The 19,560-nt window shown below is 42.6% G+C and overlaps 1 protein-coding gene across 1 annotated transcript in view; it reads left to right on the plus strand.

Annotated features, from left to right (window-relative positions):
- LOC121283407 (serine/threonine-protein kinase BRSK2-like) overlaps nucleotides 1–19,560 on the plus strand; it is a 1,000,681-nt gene that overhangs the window by 802,751 nt on the left and 178,370 nt on the right. The window contains exon 6 of the mRNA XM_041197961.1: nucleotides 15,594–15,627. Within this exon, the coding sequence (XP_041053895.1) occupies nucleotides 15,594–15,627 (34 nt within the window). The remainder of the gene's footprint in view (nucleotides 1–15,593; nucleotides 15,628–19,560) is intronic.

Consider the following 19,560-nt stretch of genomic DNA (forward strand, 5'->3'; position numbering starts at 1 on the left):
TTCCTGAAAATGACATGTCAATCTGGTGAAGCTACAACAGAGGTGGAAGCAGCAAGCTATAGATAGAGCTAAATGATCCCACAACCACCAGATCATATCAAACTTCTGCAGTCTTGTCACTTCTAGTCGTGAATGGTGGTGAACAATTTAAAAAAAACCACAGGAGGTGAAAGCTCCACAAACATCTCCACCCTCAATGATGGGGAGCCCAGCACATGAGTGCAAAAGACTGAAACATTTGCAACTACTTTCAGCCAGAAGTGTTGAGTAGATGATCCATCTCAGCCTACTTCTGATGCCCTCCCCATTATAGTAGCCAGCCTTCAGACAATTTAATTAATTCCAAGAAATGGCTAAGTGCAGTAGATACAGTGAAGGCTATGAACCTGACAACGTCCCAGCTGTAGTACTGATGATTGTGCTCCAGAACTAGCTGTGCCCCTTAGCCAAACTGTTCCAGTACAGCTGCAACACTGGCATTTACCAGACAAAGTGGAAAATTGTCCTGTTCACAAAAAGCCAAACAAATCCAATCTGGCCAGTTACTGCTCCATCAGTCTATTCTCAATCATTAGCAAAGTGATAGAAGATTTTGTCAACAGTGCTATCAAGCTACACTCACTCACCAGTAACATGCTCACTGAGTTTGGGTTCTGCTAGGACGATTCAGCTGCAGACCTCAATACAGCCTTGGTGCAAAGAATGAAAGCTGAATTCAGAGGTAAGATGGACATTGATATTGATATCACTGCAGCATTTGACCAAGAGTGGCATCAAAGAGCCTTAGTAAAATTAGAGTCATTGGGAATCAGGGGGAAAATTCCCCACTAGTTGGAATCATACCAACATATAGAAAGATGGTTGTGGTTGTTAGAGGCCAATCATCCTGACCCCTGGATGTTGCTGCAGGTGCTCCTTGGGATAGTGTTCCAGGCCCAACCAACTTCAGCTGCATCATCAATGATCTTCTCCCCATCGTAAGGACTCCTCAGATACTGAGGTAGTCCATGCCCACATTCAACAAGACCTGGACAATAGTCTTGTTGCATGTGGCTTGAGTTGATAAATGGCAAGTAGCAATCACAGCACACACATGTCAGGTAATGGCCATCTCCAACAAGAGAGAATATAATCATCTTCCTTTAACATTCAGAGGCATTGTCATTGCTGAATCCCCCACTATCAACATGCTGGGTGTCACCACTGACCAGAAATTCAATTGGACCAGCCATTATTAGCACTGTGGCTATAAGAGCAGGTCAGAGGCTGGGAATCCTGCAGCGAGTGACTCACCCTGACTCCCCAAAGCCTGTCCACCATCTACAGGACACAAGGCAGGAGTGTGATGAATACCCCCCACTTGGCTGGATGAGTTCAACTCCAATAACACTCAAGAGCCACCATCCAGGACAAAGCAGCCTGCTGGATTGGCAACCTTCCACCACTGGAACATCATGACAGCAGGGTACATCATATACAAGATGCACTGCAGCAACTTTCCAAGGCTTCTTTGATAACAGCTCCAAAAACTGTGACCTGTACCCCCTGGAATAGTGTTTTTTGACCAGGGTTCTTTTATTCATTCATGGGATGTGGGCATCGCTAGATAGGTCAGCATTTGTTGCCCTTCTCTATTTGCCCTTGGTCAGAGGGCATTTAAAAGCCAACCACATTGCTGTGGTTCTGGAATCACATGTAGGCCAGACCAGGTAAGGATGGCAGATTTCCTTCCCTAAAGGACATTAGTGAACGAGTTGGGATTTTACAACAATTGGCAATGGTTTCATGGTCATCATCAGACTCTTAATTCCAGATTTTTATTGGATTCAAATTTCGCCATCAGCCATGGTGGAATTCGAACCCAGAATATTGACCTGGGTCTCTGGAATACTAGTCCAAGTGACAATACCACTATGCCATCGCCTCCCCTAAAGGATTCTGTACAGATTTCAAGTAATTTGTATCAATTTTTTCACAATATATTGTTTTATTTAATGGAAAGTAATCATTCATTCATTCATTTAGTAGTGTTTTACTTTGTTTTCATTTTGTTTTGAATGGAGGAGGGAAAGAGGGTTAGGGTTCCACAGTGTTTGTTAGTCAAAAAAAAGGTTGAAAACCACTGGCTTAGAAGGACAGATGCATAGGAACACCACCAGCTGTGAGTTCCCTTTCAAAGTCACACACAGTGCTGACTAGGAGATATATCACCGTTCCTTCATCTGAATCAAAATCCTGGAGCTCCAGACCTAACAGTGCTGCTCAAGAAGGAGCACCCCCTCTGAGGCAATTTGGGTTGGCAATTAATGCTGTTCTTGCTTCCTATAAACGAAGGAATGCAAAAGAAGATGCAATCCAGGAGTCAGTACTGTGAAAATACTTGACTGTTGCTGTGCTGCAAAAGAGTTACATGGCTTTCCACACATAACACGTTAGTCCTGAGGAAGACCTGCTATGAGTTGCATTTCTGAATTCTGGACTGTTATGGAGCTCTGAGGGGATGGACCCAAGGCTTGATATGTGCCACTGTCCTGAGAAGTTGTAGCCTCATACAGGGTTACTCCGCCGGCGGCCATTCCACTGAGCCCAGAACTTGCGTATCCACTGATTAACAGGATGGCAGATCTAATGATTGCCATTAGGCTCTAAAAGCCATGAGAGGCAGTGGCCTGAGACAGTGCCTGAAAGCCAGGGCAGAGTTTTATGGCCTTGTCACGACCGGGACAGGGCTGTAAAATGTGGCGAGATATTCAAAAGTCCATTGACTTCGGCGGGACTAAAATTCCACCCCCAGTTGCTGGTTTCTGTCTCACCTGTTCCATACTGCCTACAGAGCTGCAGTCTGTGATACCATGAAGGAGCAGTCAACAGCTAGACCAAACCATTTCTGAGGTAGGGACTGTAACAGGTACCAGTAAAGCTTTTGTGCACTTTGTTGACACCTGTAACAAGAAAAAATGCCTCCACAATGTTAACCACAGTTGCTAACTGAACACATTTGTGTCACTTCTGTCAGTTGCCACAGATCTTGAGGGCCTGTCCTTAGTACCTGCTCATAGGTGCAATGTTGCTCAATTATCCTTCTGTTTAATATTTATCATATTTCCTTTCCTTCATTCAAAAATATGTCTCATATGTCTCCAGAAAAAATTTTGTTCGTCATATCAGCTCAATCTACTAATCTATGACCTTCTGAAGTGACACAATCTCCCGCATTGTAAAGGGCACTCTGTATTTTTCAGTTCTCTCTAAATTTTGAAATTACAAGTGCAGATAATTTATTTTAGTATTTTCTATTTGTATGTAAATTAGCCCTAACAAAAGGAACATCATTATTTTTATCCCTCCATTGCAAAAAAAGGAAATTAACAATTACTTTCTATTCTCTGCCCTTTAGCCAATTCCTTCCTGTGTTGTCACATTCCCTTTAATACTGTCTAACAACTTTATCAACAAGTCTTCCATGTAGCAAATCTCTTTGAATGTCAATATATACAACATCCCCAATGCATTTTTGTTGGCAGTTATACGCCATCATTTCTTCAAAGGACTCTAGTAAAGTTGCTCTGACCCAACTTTTTAAAAATAATTGTGTGCTGGCTATCCTTACTAAATCCATGTACTTCTAAGTGAGCGTTAGTTTTATTCTGTATTTTGACATCTATAATCTCACCACTGATGTTAGACTGAATATAAATACCCAGTTTACTCCTTATTTCCTTCTTAAATTGAAGTATTACGTTGGTCACTTTCTATATCCAAGGATGTTTGAAAGATTTTGATCAAAGCTTGTGCTATTTCCTCCGTGATTTCACTCTGCATTCTAGAGCCCAGCACATTATTTTGATTTACACCAATGTTTTTAGTATAATGTCCCTATCAAGCATTAACGTTTCTAATTTCCACTCCTCTTCTTGTCCTTTTTTATTTCCTTTATCATTCTGGTAAAAATCCAAGGCAAAATGATCATTTTTTATCTCCACAAATCCTTCATCCTCCATGAGATTTCCTTTTACATTTCTTGATTAAATATAAGTACATAGGATATATGGCACAGAAACAGGCCATTCAGCCCAACCAGTCCATGTTGGCATTTATGCACAACTCAAACCCCCTCCCAAATTTTCTCATCTAAATCTACCATTGTAACCATCTAGTTTCTTCCCCCTTATATGCCTCTCTAGTTTCCCCTTAAATGCACATTTACTATTTCAACCACTCCTTGTGGAAACAAGTTCCATATTCTTGCCACATTTTGGATGAAGAAGTTTCTTCTGAATTCCCTAGTGGATTTCTTGGTGACTATCTTATAATGATGGTCTCTAATTATGCTCTTCCCCACAAGTGGAAACATTCTTTCTGCCAAAACATTTTACAATTTTAAATATGTCCGTTAACTCACCCCTCAGCCTTTTTTTTTTCCAAGAGCGGAGAGACCCAGCCTGTCAATCCTTTCCTGTTATGTATACCCACACATTTCTGGTATCATCCTTGTAAATCTTCTCCGCACCCTCTCCAGTGCCTCTATATTCTTTTTATTATATGGTGACCAGAGCTGCAGGCAATACTCTTAAGTCTGGTCTAACTTTGATACATGACTTTAGCATAACTAAGTTTAGCATAACTTTCCCTATTTCTCAATTCTGTCCCTCTAGAAATAAAACCTAGTGCTTGGTTTGCTTTTTTTTAACGTTCTTTCTAACCTGTGGCACAACTTTAAGTGATTGATTTGTGTTCTGAGATCACTTTGTTCCTCTAGACCTTCCAAGTAATAGGTGACCTCCCTAATCATCCTACCAAAATGTACTACCTCACATTTATCTGTTTTGCACTTCATTCATCAATTATTTATCCATTCTGTAAGTTTATTTATGTGCTCCGGTAATTTGTTCCAGTCCTCCTCTGTAGTGACTACCCTTTCCTCACTGCGCACCCCCCCCCACCCCCCTACCCACCCACCCACCCATTTGATGTTCAACTGCCGCTGTTCCATTCTTGTGGGACATTTATTTACACTCAGAATAGAGACAACACTAGCAAAGTCCCATTTATTGGGTATCATGGAACATCCTTAAAAGGTTGTTGTATGTCTTTTCCTGAAAATCCTAGTCTTGTGATAATGGTGCTCCTACAGTGTGTTATGATCACAGTCGGTGTTAATCGTGGCGCAAACCAAATCCCAGAGGGAAACTTGGCATTAAGAGTAACTCAGCAGTAAGAGGTCCAGAAACAAAATAAATCATAAGGACCTAATCTCGGGCCAACAGAAAAGCACCAGTGAGAAACCCGTGGTGCGCCTAATTTGCCTTATGCTTTCATTTACGGGTGCTGCCCCATCGCTTGGAGTGGCATCTGAGATAGCCTGCTGACTCTGCTGTCCTGTTGGCCTTGATGACCTTGGCGGGCGTTCACTGGCCCGTGGAGCCTGTGCTGGCCTCGCCTGGGAGTGAACTGCCAGTTCCACAGCTGGGATCTCCTCTGTCATTGCAGCCTTATTAGATGATATGGTCACTGGGAGAGGGATGGAGGAGCTGGTGCCCTCATCTGGAGCGCCCTGAGAGGAGCCTGCAGAGACGACAGGCAGCTGCTGCACCAACGTGAGGTCACCTTGGACCTCCCTGCTTACTGTGGATGGATGTGCAACAAGCTGGGAAGCTTGCACCATCTCCTGCACTGGCACTGACCAGCTGAGGTTATTGCTGATGTGAGGGCTTGCTGGGCAAACGCATCCCTAGGAAGCCCTGGTGGGTCTCCTAGAGGAGCCTCTCCACGAGAATCGCCACTCTCTCCATGAAGGATGCATGGCGCTCGGACAAGTGGCTCATTGCTTCAGCGACCGTCCACGTAGACTCCTCCACCACGGAGATCAAGCCAAGCATAGCCTCATGCATCTCCCCCAGATGCTCCCGCACACCCGGGTGCATTTCCTGCCCCTGCTGCATTGTGGACGACTCCAGAGGCACATCATCAGGCACCAACTGTGCATGCGCCTTGTCCCCTGCAGTTCTCTGACTGCAGGCGCCATGGACACTCTCTGACTCTGCCAGCTCCTCCAGTGAGTGTGAAGTGCTGTCACGACTGTGCCTCAGGACATTAGCCATTGTTCTAATTCCCACCCAGGCGCTGGTGCCTGTCTTGCAGAAATGGCGTGACGCTGGTGAGACTTCAGGGCCATCAGGTGTGAGAGGGGGTATCTGCTGCTCCTCCTCCCAGCTATGCTCTGATGATGCTGAAAGGAAGAACATGGACAGTCGATCAGTTAGCGTGCACACACTGTCAAATCTCATCCCTGCCCCCTGGTTCATTATGCACTCAACCTTCCAGAACCAATGGCCCAGCAATGTTGCAACAATAACTAATTTAACAATCTTCAGTGCTATGGCAATTGGAGGACAATGCAGACCTCACTGTTGGCCTTAAATACCTGGCCATGCCACCCCAGCCTCACCGACAGCAGTAGACCTGGGTGCATGGCGCCTCTTCAGCTCAAGGGCCTCCTGCTCAAACTGGGTTAATACGGAGAGCTGTGCCTGACTGCCTCCAGTCATCGTATGCTCGGACGCATTATGAGCATTCTTCTCTTGAAAAAGGGCAAATTCCACATGGACTCTCCTCGCGCATGCCACACCCCAACCAGAGTGGAGCATATCAGGTCTCCAGTGCCTCCTCTCCCCGCTACTGCTGAAGACTCAGACCAAGATGCTAGGCTGGCTCCCCACCCCCACCAACGCCCCCTTGGACACATGTTGTGTGCATCACATTAGGAACCACATGGTATTTCCTCCCATAGCAAGGAGGCGCAAGCACGTGCAGCATAGAGGGCAGCAGATGGTTCCTTGAGGCTCCCCTTCCACCATCTTATCACCCTGAACAGGACATGTCCTGGAGTTTTGAGTATGCGCCTAGCTGCAGCTCCTCCAGGTCGCCCCCAGACTAGTCACTAGACTAAGGACAACACATGGTGCGGGGGAGAACTCATCTCTTCATGACCCACTTAGCCTGACTTCAGCAGGGGCACTATCTGCTTGGCCACCCAACAAAGGAAAAATGCCCTAAATGATTCAATACAGTCACGATAGTAAGACTTGTGATGGGGTGTGGGCCTCAGAGGGTAAGGCTGGGTTAAATGCCCAATGCCACGATGGTACTCATCCTGCCAGAGCGTAACAAATCGTTGAAGCGCTTGTGGCACTGGATCCAGGTGTGCCGCACCACATCGCAGGAGCTCACCACCTCCGCCCAGGCACATTTGGTCATGTGGGGGGGCCTCCTCCTCCCATCCTGGAGGACTAACACCCCCTGCTGTGCTGCTACCTCCTCGAGGAGGGCACAAGGCATTCATCAGAGAAATGAGGGGCGCTTTGGCCCCCCGCTGGCCTACCCTGCAGCCTGCCCTGCTCTGTTGGCCTTTCCTCCAGCCTGACCTGCTCACCCGAACCCCTCTGGTACGCCTTCGAACTGGCCATTGTGAGCAGCCTACAGGAGGCTGCCAAGCCTTTGTTTAAACAGACTGCCAGGTTGCAATTGGACCTGGCGGTCTGTGCACACCCGCCACCGCCCGCACACTCCTGCTATCCTTGGGAGTCGGCAAATACGTGGGGCAGGTCTTAATTTGCCCTCCCATTTAAAATGGCAGGGACCCGATTGTGGGCGGCGATCAGGTCCATGCCCACTCCCCCCACAAACGGAAAATCCTGGCCTATGAAACTCAACCCCTTCCAAATATAAGATCTTTCATGTTTCCATCTTTGCTTTTGGGTCAATAAGATATCATATCCCCACTACTTGCTTACCTATGAACTCCTGCAATATGCAAACAGCTTCCTTTGTATCTCTGACTCTCCTTTGAAATTCAAACAACCTCTCAATTTATCTAAAAATGCAAATGTTAGATCTAATCTATTTACGTGTGCCTCTATCCTTTTCATGTTTCCAAAACCCCAGACAACCTGACTTCTTTCAAACTCTTGCCCAGCTTAATTAAATCTCACACACACAGACATCCAGCCTTCTTTACAGGATAACACAATATACAGCAAAATATATATTTTTAATAACATACATTCTTACAAGTGACAAATGTATATGATCTCTACCCAAATCATCTCGTGTTTGATCGTTTTCTAGCTTTTGTGCACTGATTTATATTCCAATTGCTTTTGCACCTGGAATTACTCCCTTTTTAGCTGATTCAAATTATTTTTCCACCCAATCAGGAGCCTATTCCTCTGTTCCCTCCATTTCATTAATTTGTTATCTAAGCTAATTATTTCATGGGCATCAGTTTCGTTCTAACTTTGTCACTTTCAATAAATCAGAAAAGCTGAAAATAAAACCAAAATTCTGGGAATACCCAGCAGACCAGTCAAAATCTGTAAAGAGAAAAGGCATGTTACTGTTTTAGTCTAGAAAACCTGTTTGTGAAGAATAGAACTGAAGCCAACTTTTATGCACTTCTTTATTTATTTACCGAGTTACAGATTACAATCATACACCTCCTAATCCAACAAACACAGTTTTTAGTCTGTGTCGATTTATAGAGGGCTCAAGTAAATGCCCGGTTAATGTACACCAGCTGTGTACAATTAAACACAATAACATACAATTGGCATTCATGGGATGTTTGGAGATCTTCAGATACTCAGTGCCGGATACCGGTTCATCAGTTCATCACTCTGTGCCTCCTGGTCTAAAAGTTTTCTTTTATTTCTAAGAAGATAGTAAGGAAGGAAGAATAAATTGTCAATAGTCGCAATCAACTTATCCTGTACATTATTCAGAAATAAAAGAAAACTTTTAGACCAGGAGGCACAGAGAGTGATGAATTGATGAACCGGTATCCGGCACTGAGTATCTGAAGGTATTCTCCAAATATCTCATAAATGCCAATTGTATATTATTATGTTTAATTGTACACAGGTGGTGGACATTAACCGGGCATTTACTTGAGCCCTTTATAAATTGACACAGACTAAAAACTGTGTTTGTTGGGTTAGGAGGTGTATGATTGTAATCTGTAACTCGGTAAATAAATATAGAAGTGCGTAAAGATTGGCTTCAGTTCTGCTGTAATATTCCTCCTGCCAAGCCCATTGTGCCCATATAGATTAAGAATATGGCCATTGCTCTCTTGCACACTGTGACTGATTTTTTATTCCCTGCACAAAGCTGTATTATTCCACAAGTTAATAACCAAATTGTGAAGAAATTATTCTTTAGATTCCACTGGCTTCTTTGGTTCCTTCACTGTATAATCATTATCCTGAGCTTGCTGGGTTCCACATAAAATGGGTCTCCACATCTAAACCAATTATCCTCTTAATAATGATTTTTAAAAGCTTGGGATATTTCTCCATCCCTCAACATTTATATTTTTTCAAAGAGAACAGCTGGAGCTGCCTTATCCTCTTTTCATTGCTTGATGATCTAAGGTCTTGAATCAACCCTATTCCTGTTTTTTAAATCATTAGAATGCCTTTGTCTTTGCGTAATACAGTGACTAAACTGTATCATCTCGAAATTTGTCCATGCCTATTTTTGAGTGCCTTAGGGCACAGCTAGTTTTAGACCCAGCTTGAATACACATACACCCTTTTGTAGCTCACTAAATTTTAAATGCTAGTACGATTTGCTTTTCTCCCACCAGCTCTTAGTGCACCCCTGCACTAGTGGGGCACGAAGGGCAGTTGCGCTGCCGTGACTGCCAAACGGCAAGATCAGCTAACTTAAAACAGATAGAGAATCAAATTTGACCCCTATGGCTTATGATTTAGTGCTATTGAGGGTTGTGACTTTCCTCTCCATGCAATAAACCCCATTTGTTGTGTATCTGCCTCTTCTGCACATCCCTCCATGGTTTTACTTCTCCCAACTTGCAATCTTCCCCAATCTACATCCCAGTTTTCACTCTCTGCTCTTTCAACCCTGATCAGCTCCCTCTGCTCTACCATCAGAGCCTTCAGCCCTGTTGCACCGCCCCCCGATCCCCACCCCACAGGTCTTCCTCAAATTCCCTTCACTTCCTATATCCCTTGCCATCTTTACAACCCTCCATTAAAAAATGTTTATTTTACAATGCCTTTAGCCATCCCCATTGATTCCCTTCCTCCCCTTGTTCAGATCTGACAGCTTTGAACTTTGTTCAGTGAGGACCCTTGAGTCAAATTGAAATGTTTGTTCTACAGTGTCGGACTGTTCTACTGTGCAGATATGAAATGTTGTTTGCCTCAAAATGTGCAGATAGCAATGGAAACTGAAGCAACAGCTTGTCTAGGGTTATAAACAGTGAGACTAAAAACAAATTGTTATTTTTGTGGGTGGTGACTCCTGTGATTTATTTGTAGACCAATCGAATCTCGAAAGAGTTAGCCCAAATGTAAATACATGATAATTTCTCCCAGAGAATGGGTGAAAAATTGGATTCTTGTGGGATTGTAATTTTGAGATAGCATAATATTCAAATATAGTTCTTCAGAGGTTTAATAATTAAATGAGCAATTAAAAATATGATAAATGTTTGAATATTTCAATGTTTCTGAACTTCCTTTTGCTGCTAGCAAAACTTCTGGGTACAGCAAGCTGCAATAATTTCTCTCTGAATGGAGCTATTAATCACAGTAAATGATTATTGGATGTAAAAATGAATATTCTCATTAGTCATTGATAATGAATATTCAAGTAATCAATTTTTGTGTGCTAGGGAAAGTGGAAGCTGTGCTGAAGCGTATGTTAATGTAGTTCTTTGCTGTGAATTCACCAGGATGACTTATCAATCAAGACATATGACAGGCTATGAGGTGAAAGTTGTCCTAGCTCTTGTTTGAACCTGAAGCTGCATCCAGGAATGACGTGATAGGGCTTACTCTGCAGTCTTTTATTAGAATCATATCTCACAACGCTGAATTTTTCTTTTAACAAAAAAGGACTTGGCATTACCTGTACATTTGGATGCTGACTGGGAACTTTTTTTTTTAAAAAGGTCATAAGTTCACCTTGAAACTGTCAACAAGCAGGCCTCTTCCAAGAAATCACCTGCCCTTTATGGTACTTGAAGATCTGGTTGTTGAACAGCAATCGCTTTAATTGATGGGGAAAAAGTGCTGAAGTAAAACAAAGGCTAATAATTCACTGGAAATCACATGGCAGAGAAAAAAAAAACTTAAGTGTGAACCTGCTGGTTTTGAAGGCAGTCTGGCTGGGGAACAAGCTGAGGAAGGAAGGCTACCCTAACTGGCTCTCTCTCTACATTGCCTGCAATTGTATGTGGCTATCAACCTGTAGCTAGAGAACCCTCATCTGAGTGCAGCTGGTCTGCATTTGGACCTGCAAAGCTGAAACCAGTCATTGAGAACTTCTAGAAATCCACCAGGACCAGTGGTTCATCTTCACATGGGGGAACTCAAGGTCGACAGCGTTGAAATTTATCCTTTAATTTATAACTCCCATTCTCCAAAGCCCATCTTTGCAGAGAGACTGTACCTGTTTGTCCTTTGTCTGTGTGTGTGCTGGGGGAATTCTTTAGGAAGAGATAGATAGTTATACTTCCCAATTACAATCGTGTGTTAACCAATACTTGCAACTTGTTAAAAAGAAGTTTCATTTTATAGTAAATGATCGCTCTGAGTTTATTCAAAGAAGCCTGGTTGAAGATTCTTTTATTCTGGGCGCCAGTTGGGGAAATAGACGATTGGCTATTTTGGTGAGAAAATTAAACTTTTAAATTAATGGTATGGCCTCTGGAGCAGTTTGGCGGGATCATATGCAGACTGCTCCCATCCTGGTCGTAACACTTTCTTGCTCAAATTTTCTAATATTGCTAGCAAGAAAATTAAAGGTGGCAGTTGCGTGGAGATGAAGTGCTTCCCCATAGAAGGGGATAAAATGTTGGAGAGCGATCCTATTTCGGTTACTTGGTTTCCTTCCAGCATCAAGTTATAGAGCATTGTAGGCTAAAAAAAACTGCCTCAAACAAGCTTGCTGTGCTTAGCGTAATTTTGAAAGTTACTGTTTGTGTCACTTTTATTCATTTATATAGTTTGTGCACACAAATCTTTGGATCCATCAAGGTGAGGCATGTTAGTGCTGGGCAATGGGATATTTTAATTCCTGATGCCTGGTACCTGCATTTTGCAGCCCCTGGACAGACATAGCACGGTTAATTTTCAGGTTAAGCTCACACTAATCTGTTCCAACCACCAAATACACTCCCTCTAATACCAGTGTAATGTTTTCCTATTTTCCATGGCTTTATGCATTCGCTTTTGACCAGTAGGAATTGGATTGCAGCTACCAAAATTTATATCACATAGGACCCTTGGTATACAGAAGAGGCTGTTGCTCCATTGAATTTCTTGTGCCAAAACTGAAAAACTGGTCAGCCAACTATACTCTTCCATGGATAGATTGGAAAGGATTTATTATTGTCATCAAATGGCTTCCAACATTGAGTTATTCTTCCCGCTGCGTGGTTACTCACTGGTCACATGACATGCTGACAGCAAATTTTGTAAGTTTCATTCATACTGCTCAATAGAGAAACACTACTTTTTTCCAATGAAGAGCTGATATTAATGTAAATTGCCTGATACCTTGATGGGAGCATGGGTCAAAGATACAGCTAAACCACTTTATCCCTGATTCTTCAGTCCATGTACACTTCGAGGATGGCCTTTTGTTGGGGCTTGGGATCGAGGAGTTTAATCTGTGGCCTGTTCAACCTGTATTAATCACACTTTCTGCTTCTAATCACAGTGGCCTTGGAAGTTTCTGCAGCCAAAATGCCTGATACTCAGAGGCTAGCTAACTTGAGTTGTATATTCTGTTATGATCTCTGTAGAGATGGATAACTTTTTAAAAGAGATGAATTTCCAGACAATCAAAAATAACTGAAGGACAAGATTTCAAAGTTTTAAGACTTTGTGTAGCAGCCAAACTAAAATCAACATAGATGAAACATTACTTAAGAGGCAACTAACACACAAAACTAAAGAAAAAGTATTTTGCAATAACTAACTAATGCAATTGAGATATGACTTAGCAACCCTTTCGATGTGTGCTGCATTTCTGGAAGATTTGTAGCATTGCAAAAATAGTCTCTCTGTAACTTGAAGCTCCCCAGTAGGCTCACTTCTCTCTGCCAGACTAGGTAGAAACTTCCAGTGTCCTTCAAAAATTGTCCCACTCACGCTGAGTCATGATGATCCAATTTCCACCACCAAGGCCCACCTTGGCAACTTCCTGTTCATTAAGTCTCCAGGAGTCCGGTCGGTTCTGTCCCCTTTCTTTCGAACAGAGTACAACCTCTTACAAGCATCCTGCTTGGTTGCCAACACAAAGCAGTCCTTCTGCTTCTCTGTAGCAGTAGCTGCTTTGTCTGTCTCTCTCTTTCTCTTTGTCTCAAAAAACAGCTGCCCCTTTTCTGAGAGTTGCTGTGAAAAAGTGTAAAAACTGTCACTTGATATTTCAATAGATTTCTGTTTAAGTTTCTCCCCCATAATAACCAGATTACATCAGCATGTCTTTGAGCTGGAGGTGCTTCCAAAATTTTCAATTTTATGTTAATTTAAATGAGACCTTTTAAAATATAACCAACTTGTTAAGCCCAGCTTCATAACCATTCTTATCACAAATCTAAGTTAGCATTAATTTCCCAAGCATGTATTATTTGCTATTTATGCTAAAAATGCAATACTATTGATTGGGATTTGTTGACTACAATAGAATTTGAATATTATAGAAAATTGGGTGCCAGTGATCCTGTTTCAATTTTAGAGTTTCTGGATGAAGGGGGTGGGGGAACAATCTATTTTACCTGAAAGCAATGGATCCTGGGCTCACCCGGAGGTGGGGGGGGGGGGGGATGAGAAAAGCAGTGGCAAACGTTTACTAGTTCAGTAGCCAGTGCCACTGGTTAGCAAGATGTCTTTTCTTTGGCCTCATGGGAACCAAACAACATATATTTTTGTTGGGGTTCAAGCCAAGACCCAGGCCTATGCTTCTCGATGAGCTGCACAGCTATAGCTGAGAAGACTAATGCTGAGTCAGGGTTGCTCAGAGTTATGGTACATGGGGCTGAGGAAACTCTCTAATTTTCCAGCACCTGTGCTGTACTCCTGACCAACTTAACGTTAGGAATGTGCTGCTGGCCCTATGGAAATTCAGGACCTATGTCTGGGAAATAATGAAAACAAAATGTCAAGTTTTACCCATCCACCAAAGATCTGCCATCCTTGGATTTTATGCTCCTGATTGAAAGCATTGTAGGCCTATTGTTTCCCAAAAGCCATGCTCAAATATCTTGACGATTGTTACAGAGTTAGAACTTAATTTATTTAAAATTCAATGTGGAAATGTCTGACCATTGTGACAATGAATGTAAAAGTGAATGAATTGTATTCTCTGGTCTTTGATGAAAGTCTATAAAAAGCAAACTACACGGCACAACTACGGTTTCAACAGCGCATACTCTTCTAAAAGCTGATATGGCGACATCAATTTAAAAAAGAGCACTAATTTAGTAGCAGTTAATATCTATGCATCGGCTTAATGGATAGTTAACTTTGTAATTTTAACGTAATGATGTACAGTTAAGTGCATTTTCCATTGTTGGAATCATAATGATTTTCTATGGCAATTATATGCTGTTAAATGTACATTGGGAAGCTGATTTGCAATTAGGAGTTAACTGACCATCTGCCTGGACTCCAATTAACTCTAGGCCTCTATACTAAAAAATGCATTAATACTGGGGGGGACACTTTACATCCATCACCGCTATTTTAAAACAGGGCTGGCAAGTCAATTTATTGGTGAATAGTTTGAGTGCCATTCCTTCTGGATATTTCCTTCAGCAAATGCACTGATACTGGGGATTCTCACTACTTTCTACTTATAACCTTCCTCTTAGATATTTTCAACTCCACTGCAGTCATAAGACGATTTACTGTAGTTGGGAGAAAAATACTACAATCCGATCAGCCCCATTTTCTTCTTGAAAAATGGTAGCAAAGTGCTTCCAAATCAGAGTATGTTTTAAAATACAGTGTAATGCAAACGCTACTCAATAGTAAATGCATCTCATTATATAACGTGGGGCAACTTGGCAGAGTTCGACAGACTTAACCAGCTACTTGTCAATTCATAGTCCCAGAGGCTGAGAGGGACTACAGGTCACCAAGTCACACTGGCCAGATTTACCAGTAGGTCATGGGTCACTGCTGCCACTCCACCCTTATGATAAATAAATGAAAGTTGACGTAGACGAGGAAAGAACCTGAAAGGAAATTGCCTCATAGCCAACTAAAAACACCACTGCATGTTTTGAAGAGTGCACTGCTGTTACTCTGCATGGTTTACATCAGTGCAGCACTAAATTCTGCCTCGTACATGATGTGCAAATTCAGCATTAGTACTGCTAGGATCTGCTGAACAATATTTTTTCTCAATTTTCTTCTGTCATCCAATTCCAAGTGCATTAATCTTCAAATTATCTTTGAATATGTGTTTGCAGTATATACCACTTGTCTGTGGCAACATAAAACAGTCTGTAGTTCTGCAGTGTGATGAACTAACTGTGTTGCTTTCTCTTTTTTTAGCTCACCTCATTACGCCTGTCCTGAAGTCATCAGGGTAAGCATATACCAAGGAGAACTTAATACTGTTCCTTAATTTGAAAGTAGACCATAATAAGGATAGTAATAACTTGTTTAACCAAAAATTGGAAAAGTAATTTTTTCATATGTTGCCATTTCTTGTGTAATGAAGCATAAAAATAGGTTATGTTTTTAAAGACTCAAAATAGAGGAAACAAACAAGGTTAAAAATAGATTTTTATTACAATAATGAGTTTCTTAAAGATACGATACACAATTCATTTTGTGTTTGGCTTTGTGTTGGAAATATTTTTGGATAATAGTAGGAAATCAGATCCAGCTGATTTGCCCCTGTTTCACCGTTTGAGGTTGTACTTCTCACTGTTTCTCCTGAGACTGCTACTCTTGCTTGTTCACGGCCTTCTGTTGCTGGTCCTGTAGCTTTTCCTTCTGCCTTCTCTGACTCACATGAAAGTCATCCACAGCCTATTCACTAGAAAGGGCACTTACTCCTCTTGTGGTATTGCAACTATGACCTCCCCCATTGTTATCCTGGTCCTTCAGCAAAGCAATGAATAATATATCACCCCTATTACTGGTTAAGTATGGAGATCCATACTTACTGAGAAATCTTTGCTAGATGGAATTTAAAAGAAAATCTTTGAAGCGGAATCTGTTCAATACTGTCAGTTGAGGCAAGGGAGCACAAACTAACTGGAAAAAAACATGCCAGTTGTTGTCCTTATAAAGATGCCTTTGGAGGCACCCACAAGTCCAGTGACGGCAGTAATGTAAACGAGGTGGCGCTAGTGCTTCCTAGAATGGAGTACCACCTAGAGAGGTAGTTTCTGATGGCATAACACTGCTCACTGGAGCAAGCAACCCTAGACAGGGCATGTTGCCTTGTATTCTTGCTAAGCTGAATTCTCATGCCAACAGTGCAGTTTCTGCAGTTGAGCAGGTCCAAAGCCAGAAAATTAAGTCACCATCTCATCTTCTCTACAGTATGCACTAGCACATGTTTTATGCTTGCTACTAGTGCTCCAAAATCCTTGCTGCAAGATAAACAGATGGGTCACAGAGTAGCACAAGTAGCATTGTGAAAAGCACTTAAAGGAGAACTGCTTCAGAAAGGCTTTGATGATGGTGATGGCAAGGCAGTGACAGTGGCCAGAATGGTAGCCAAACATTTCTAACTATTACAGAATAAAGCAAATCACTACATATGCCAGAGATTTTAAAGACTGGAAACACTCAGCAGGTCAATCTATCCGAAAATTTTGACATCATTTTTGTGTTTACTGTGCTCATAAACTATCAGTGATCATTCAACATCAACTGTTCTAATTTGGAATGAGTATGATCACAGATCAGCCCAATTTGCCATCTTTGACATCAAGTGCAATCAAATGGCAAAAGATGCCTGAAGGCCTCAAGTCCCTCAAAGCTACCTAATGTGCTCAAAGCAACCCAATGTTCTCAAAGCTATCAAATGTGCTCAACAACTGCATTGAAAAATACAAGGAAATTAATACTTAAATAATATCTGAACTTATTCAGTTTTTTCAGTTAGACCAAAAAATGTTTCTACTATATAGTACATGCCTCAGAGCACCTACCAGAACCCCATAAGTTCTTAATTTATTTAGTCTCATGGTCCATACTTTCAAACCACCCACACCCCAAGTCTCAGGGGCTACGCTCTCCCCTGACTCTGCACCACACTCTAATCACAGGGTCAAACCCTCTCTTCTGCCAGCACTCTCCACCAACCCCCCACCCTCCATGCCCAGTCTCACAGTCTAAACATTCACCCACCAAGTCTCAAGGTCCAAAATCTCGCTCTCCCCTCTCTCTCTCTGCAGTTTTCCAACTCTTACCCCCTTCCTCCAGTCTCCAAACTCTCTCTCTCCCTCACACTCCAGTTTCCATACCCTCCCCCCACCCACCGCCCCCCCAAGCTCCATGCCTCTGGCGCTGCTGTCATTGCTGCACCCCTGGCCCGGGGCCCCCGCCGGATCCCTGGCCCGGGGCTCTGATAAACTTGGAACTCCGCCCCATCCCCCAGAACTCTCTCCACTACCCCCCGCCCCCCCCAAAATATTCACCTCATTGCTGGCGCTATCTCTGCTCCCACGCCGGCTGCAAAACTGTATCAGAGCCTGTTTGCAGGGCTGGTCGGAACTGGAAGTGACGGTAGGACTGGCTCTTCAGGTTGAGTGGGAAGGTGGGGGTAGAGAGTGGGGAAGAGCGGAGAGGCAGTGAGTGAGGGGGAAGGGGAGAGAGAGTGGAATGGGGGGGAGAGAGAGTGGAATGGGGGGGAGAGAGAGTGGAATGGGGGGGAGAGAGAGTGGAATGGGGGGGAGGGGGAAAGAGGGTGGAAGTGGGGAGGGGAGAGACATGGAAAGGGGAGGGGGTTAGAGCGGGGTAAGTGGAAGAGAAGAGGAGCAAGCGGGAGAGGGTTGGAATTGGAGGGGAAGAGCTGGAGAGAGGGGGAGAAGGTAGAGAGAGGGGAAGATAACTGCTGCAACTTCGGGGAGGAGAAGGGTTTCAAGAAGAAAATTGGTCTGGGAGGTTGGCTAGGGAGAAAATTGTTCCGGGTATGCGGTGCTGGGGAGAAAGTTGCCCCTGGGGGGCTGGTTGGGGAGAAAACTGCTGCAATCTCTTGGGGTGGGAGGTGGAGCAATGACACAGGCTATGAAGAAAAACATAAAACTAGCTTATTAAAACAGAGTCTGTTTTTTCTAAAGTTAGCTCAGTTTTAGGATGTTTGAAATATGAAATTTAGAAATGTTTGAAATTCAGAAATATGGAAAATAAACTCTGATTTTGGTGTCCAAATGCTTAAGTGATGTTACCAATCACAAATATTTGAGTGCTGTGGCTTGGGGAAATTGATGACATTAACGCCAGTTATGTTACTTGCAATGTTAAATGATAGCTAAATGATTGCTTTTGAGTGCAATTGATGTAAATGAGTGCAAATGAATGCAAATTATGTCAAAATTTGTGGGTAGGAAGCAGGCAGCAACTGTGGAGAGAGAAACACGTGTTCAGTTTGATAACCTTTCATCAGTCTGTAAAGCTTAACTATGAAATTTGTGTGTGCATGTCTTTTCAATTTGCAATTAATGTATTGACATTTAATATACAGCTCAGCACCTATAGGGTTATATCAGTGTAATATGGGGGCAGTAGCTTCTACTGATGATCTTTGTTCAATTTCTTACCATCTACGAAGAAGAGGAAGTCACAAATGTTCAATCAGCAGTCCCATCACACGCATTTTATACCAATTGCACTGTTTCTACCACACTTGCATTGATGGATTTGGAACATTATTGTTCTTCAACCTGTTAACATATATCCTATTGGAATACAGGCTCCTGCAGAAATTAATTATACACATGCAACCCGAATGCAGCGTTCAGTCCAAATTTTACTTTCTCGTTCAGATATTTATTTTTAAAAATACAATTTTTTGCTATCAGAAAGATGTTGAAGGATTATTAAACCATTTACCATGGAACAGCTCTGTTAAATGTGTTTGGTTAGGGATGAATTCAAGAATCAAGAACTGTAAGAGGGAGAAATTCAAAATCATTTTGCCTGGTTTAAGCGAAAAATTAAACTTAAATTTTTAGGTAGCTGTCTCTCATGAGTCCCCAGAAATACAGCAGCTGCCAATTTAGAAGCTGATGACTTCAAAGTATGCAGGATGCCCACCTTAAATAGGCTTTGGGTACTTGAGTTTGCAGTTCAGTGTCCTACGCCTGGATTTTCATTTGGGTTCAGGAAAACATGACTTGTGCACTTTAGCATATTCCAAAATGCACACCCAAACCATGTATGACTTTGCCTGGGGTTTTTCTTCTTTCACACAGGTTTCAGGCTCACAGTGCATTTTGCGAGCCATGATGGAGTGTAGGAGGAGTAGGGGTGCAGAGGCGAGCTGGTTAGAAGGCCCACC

Source organism: Carcharodon carcharias, chromosome 10 (assembly GCF_017639515.1).
Source record: "Carcharodon carcharias isolate sCarCar2 chromosome 10, sCarCar2.pri, whole genome shotgun sequence".
In the NCBI taxonomy this organism is placed as follows: domain Eukaryota; kingdom Metazoa; phylum Chordata; class Chondrichthyes; order Lamniformes; family Lamnidae; genus Carcharodon; species Carcharodon carcharias.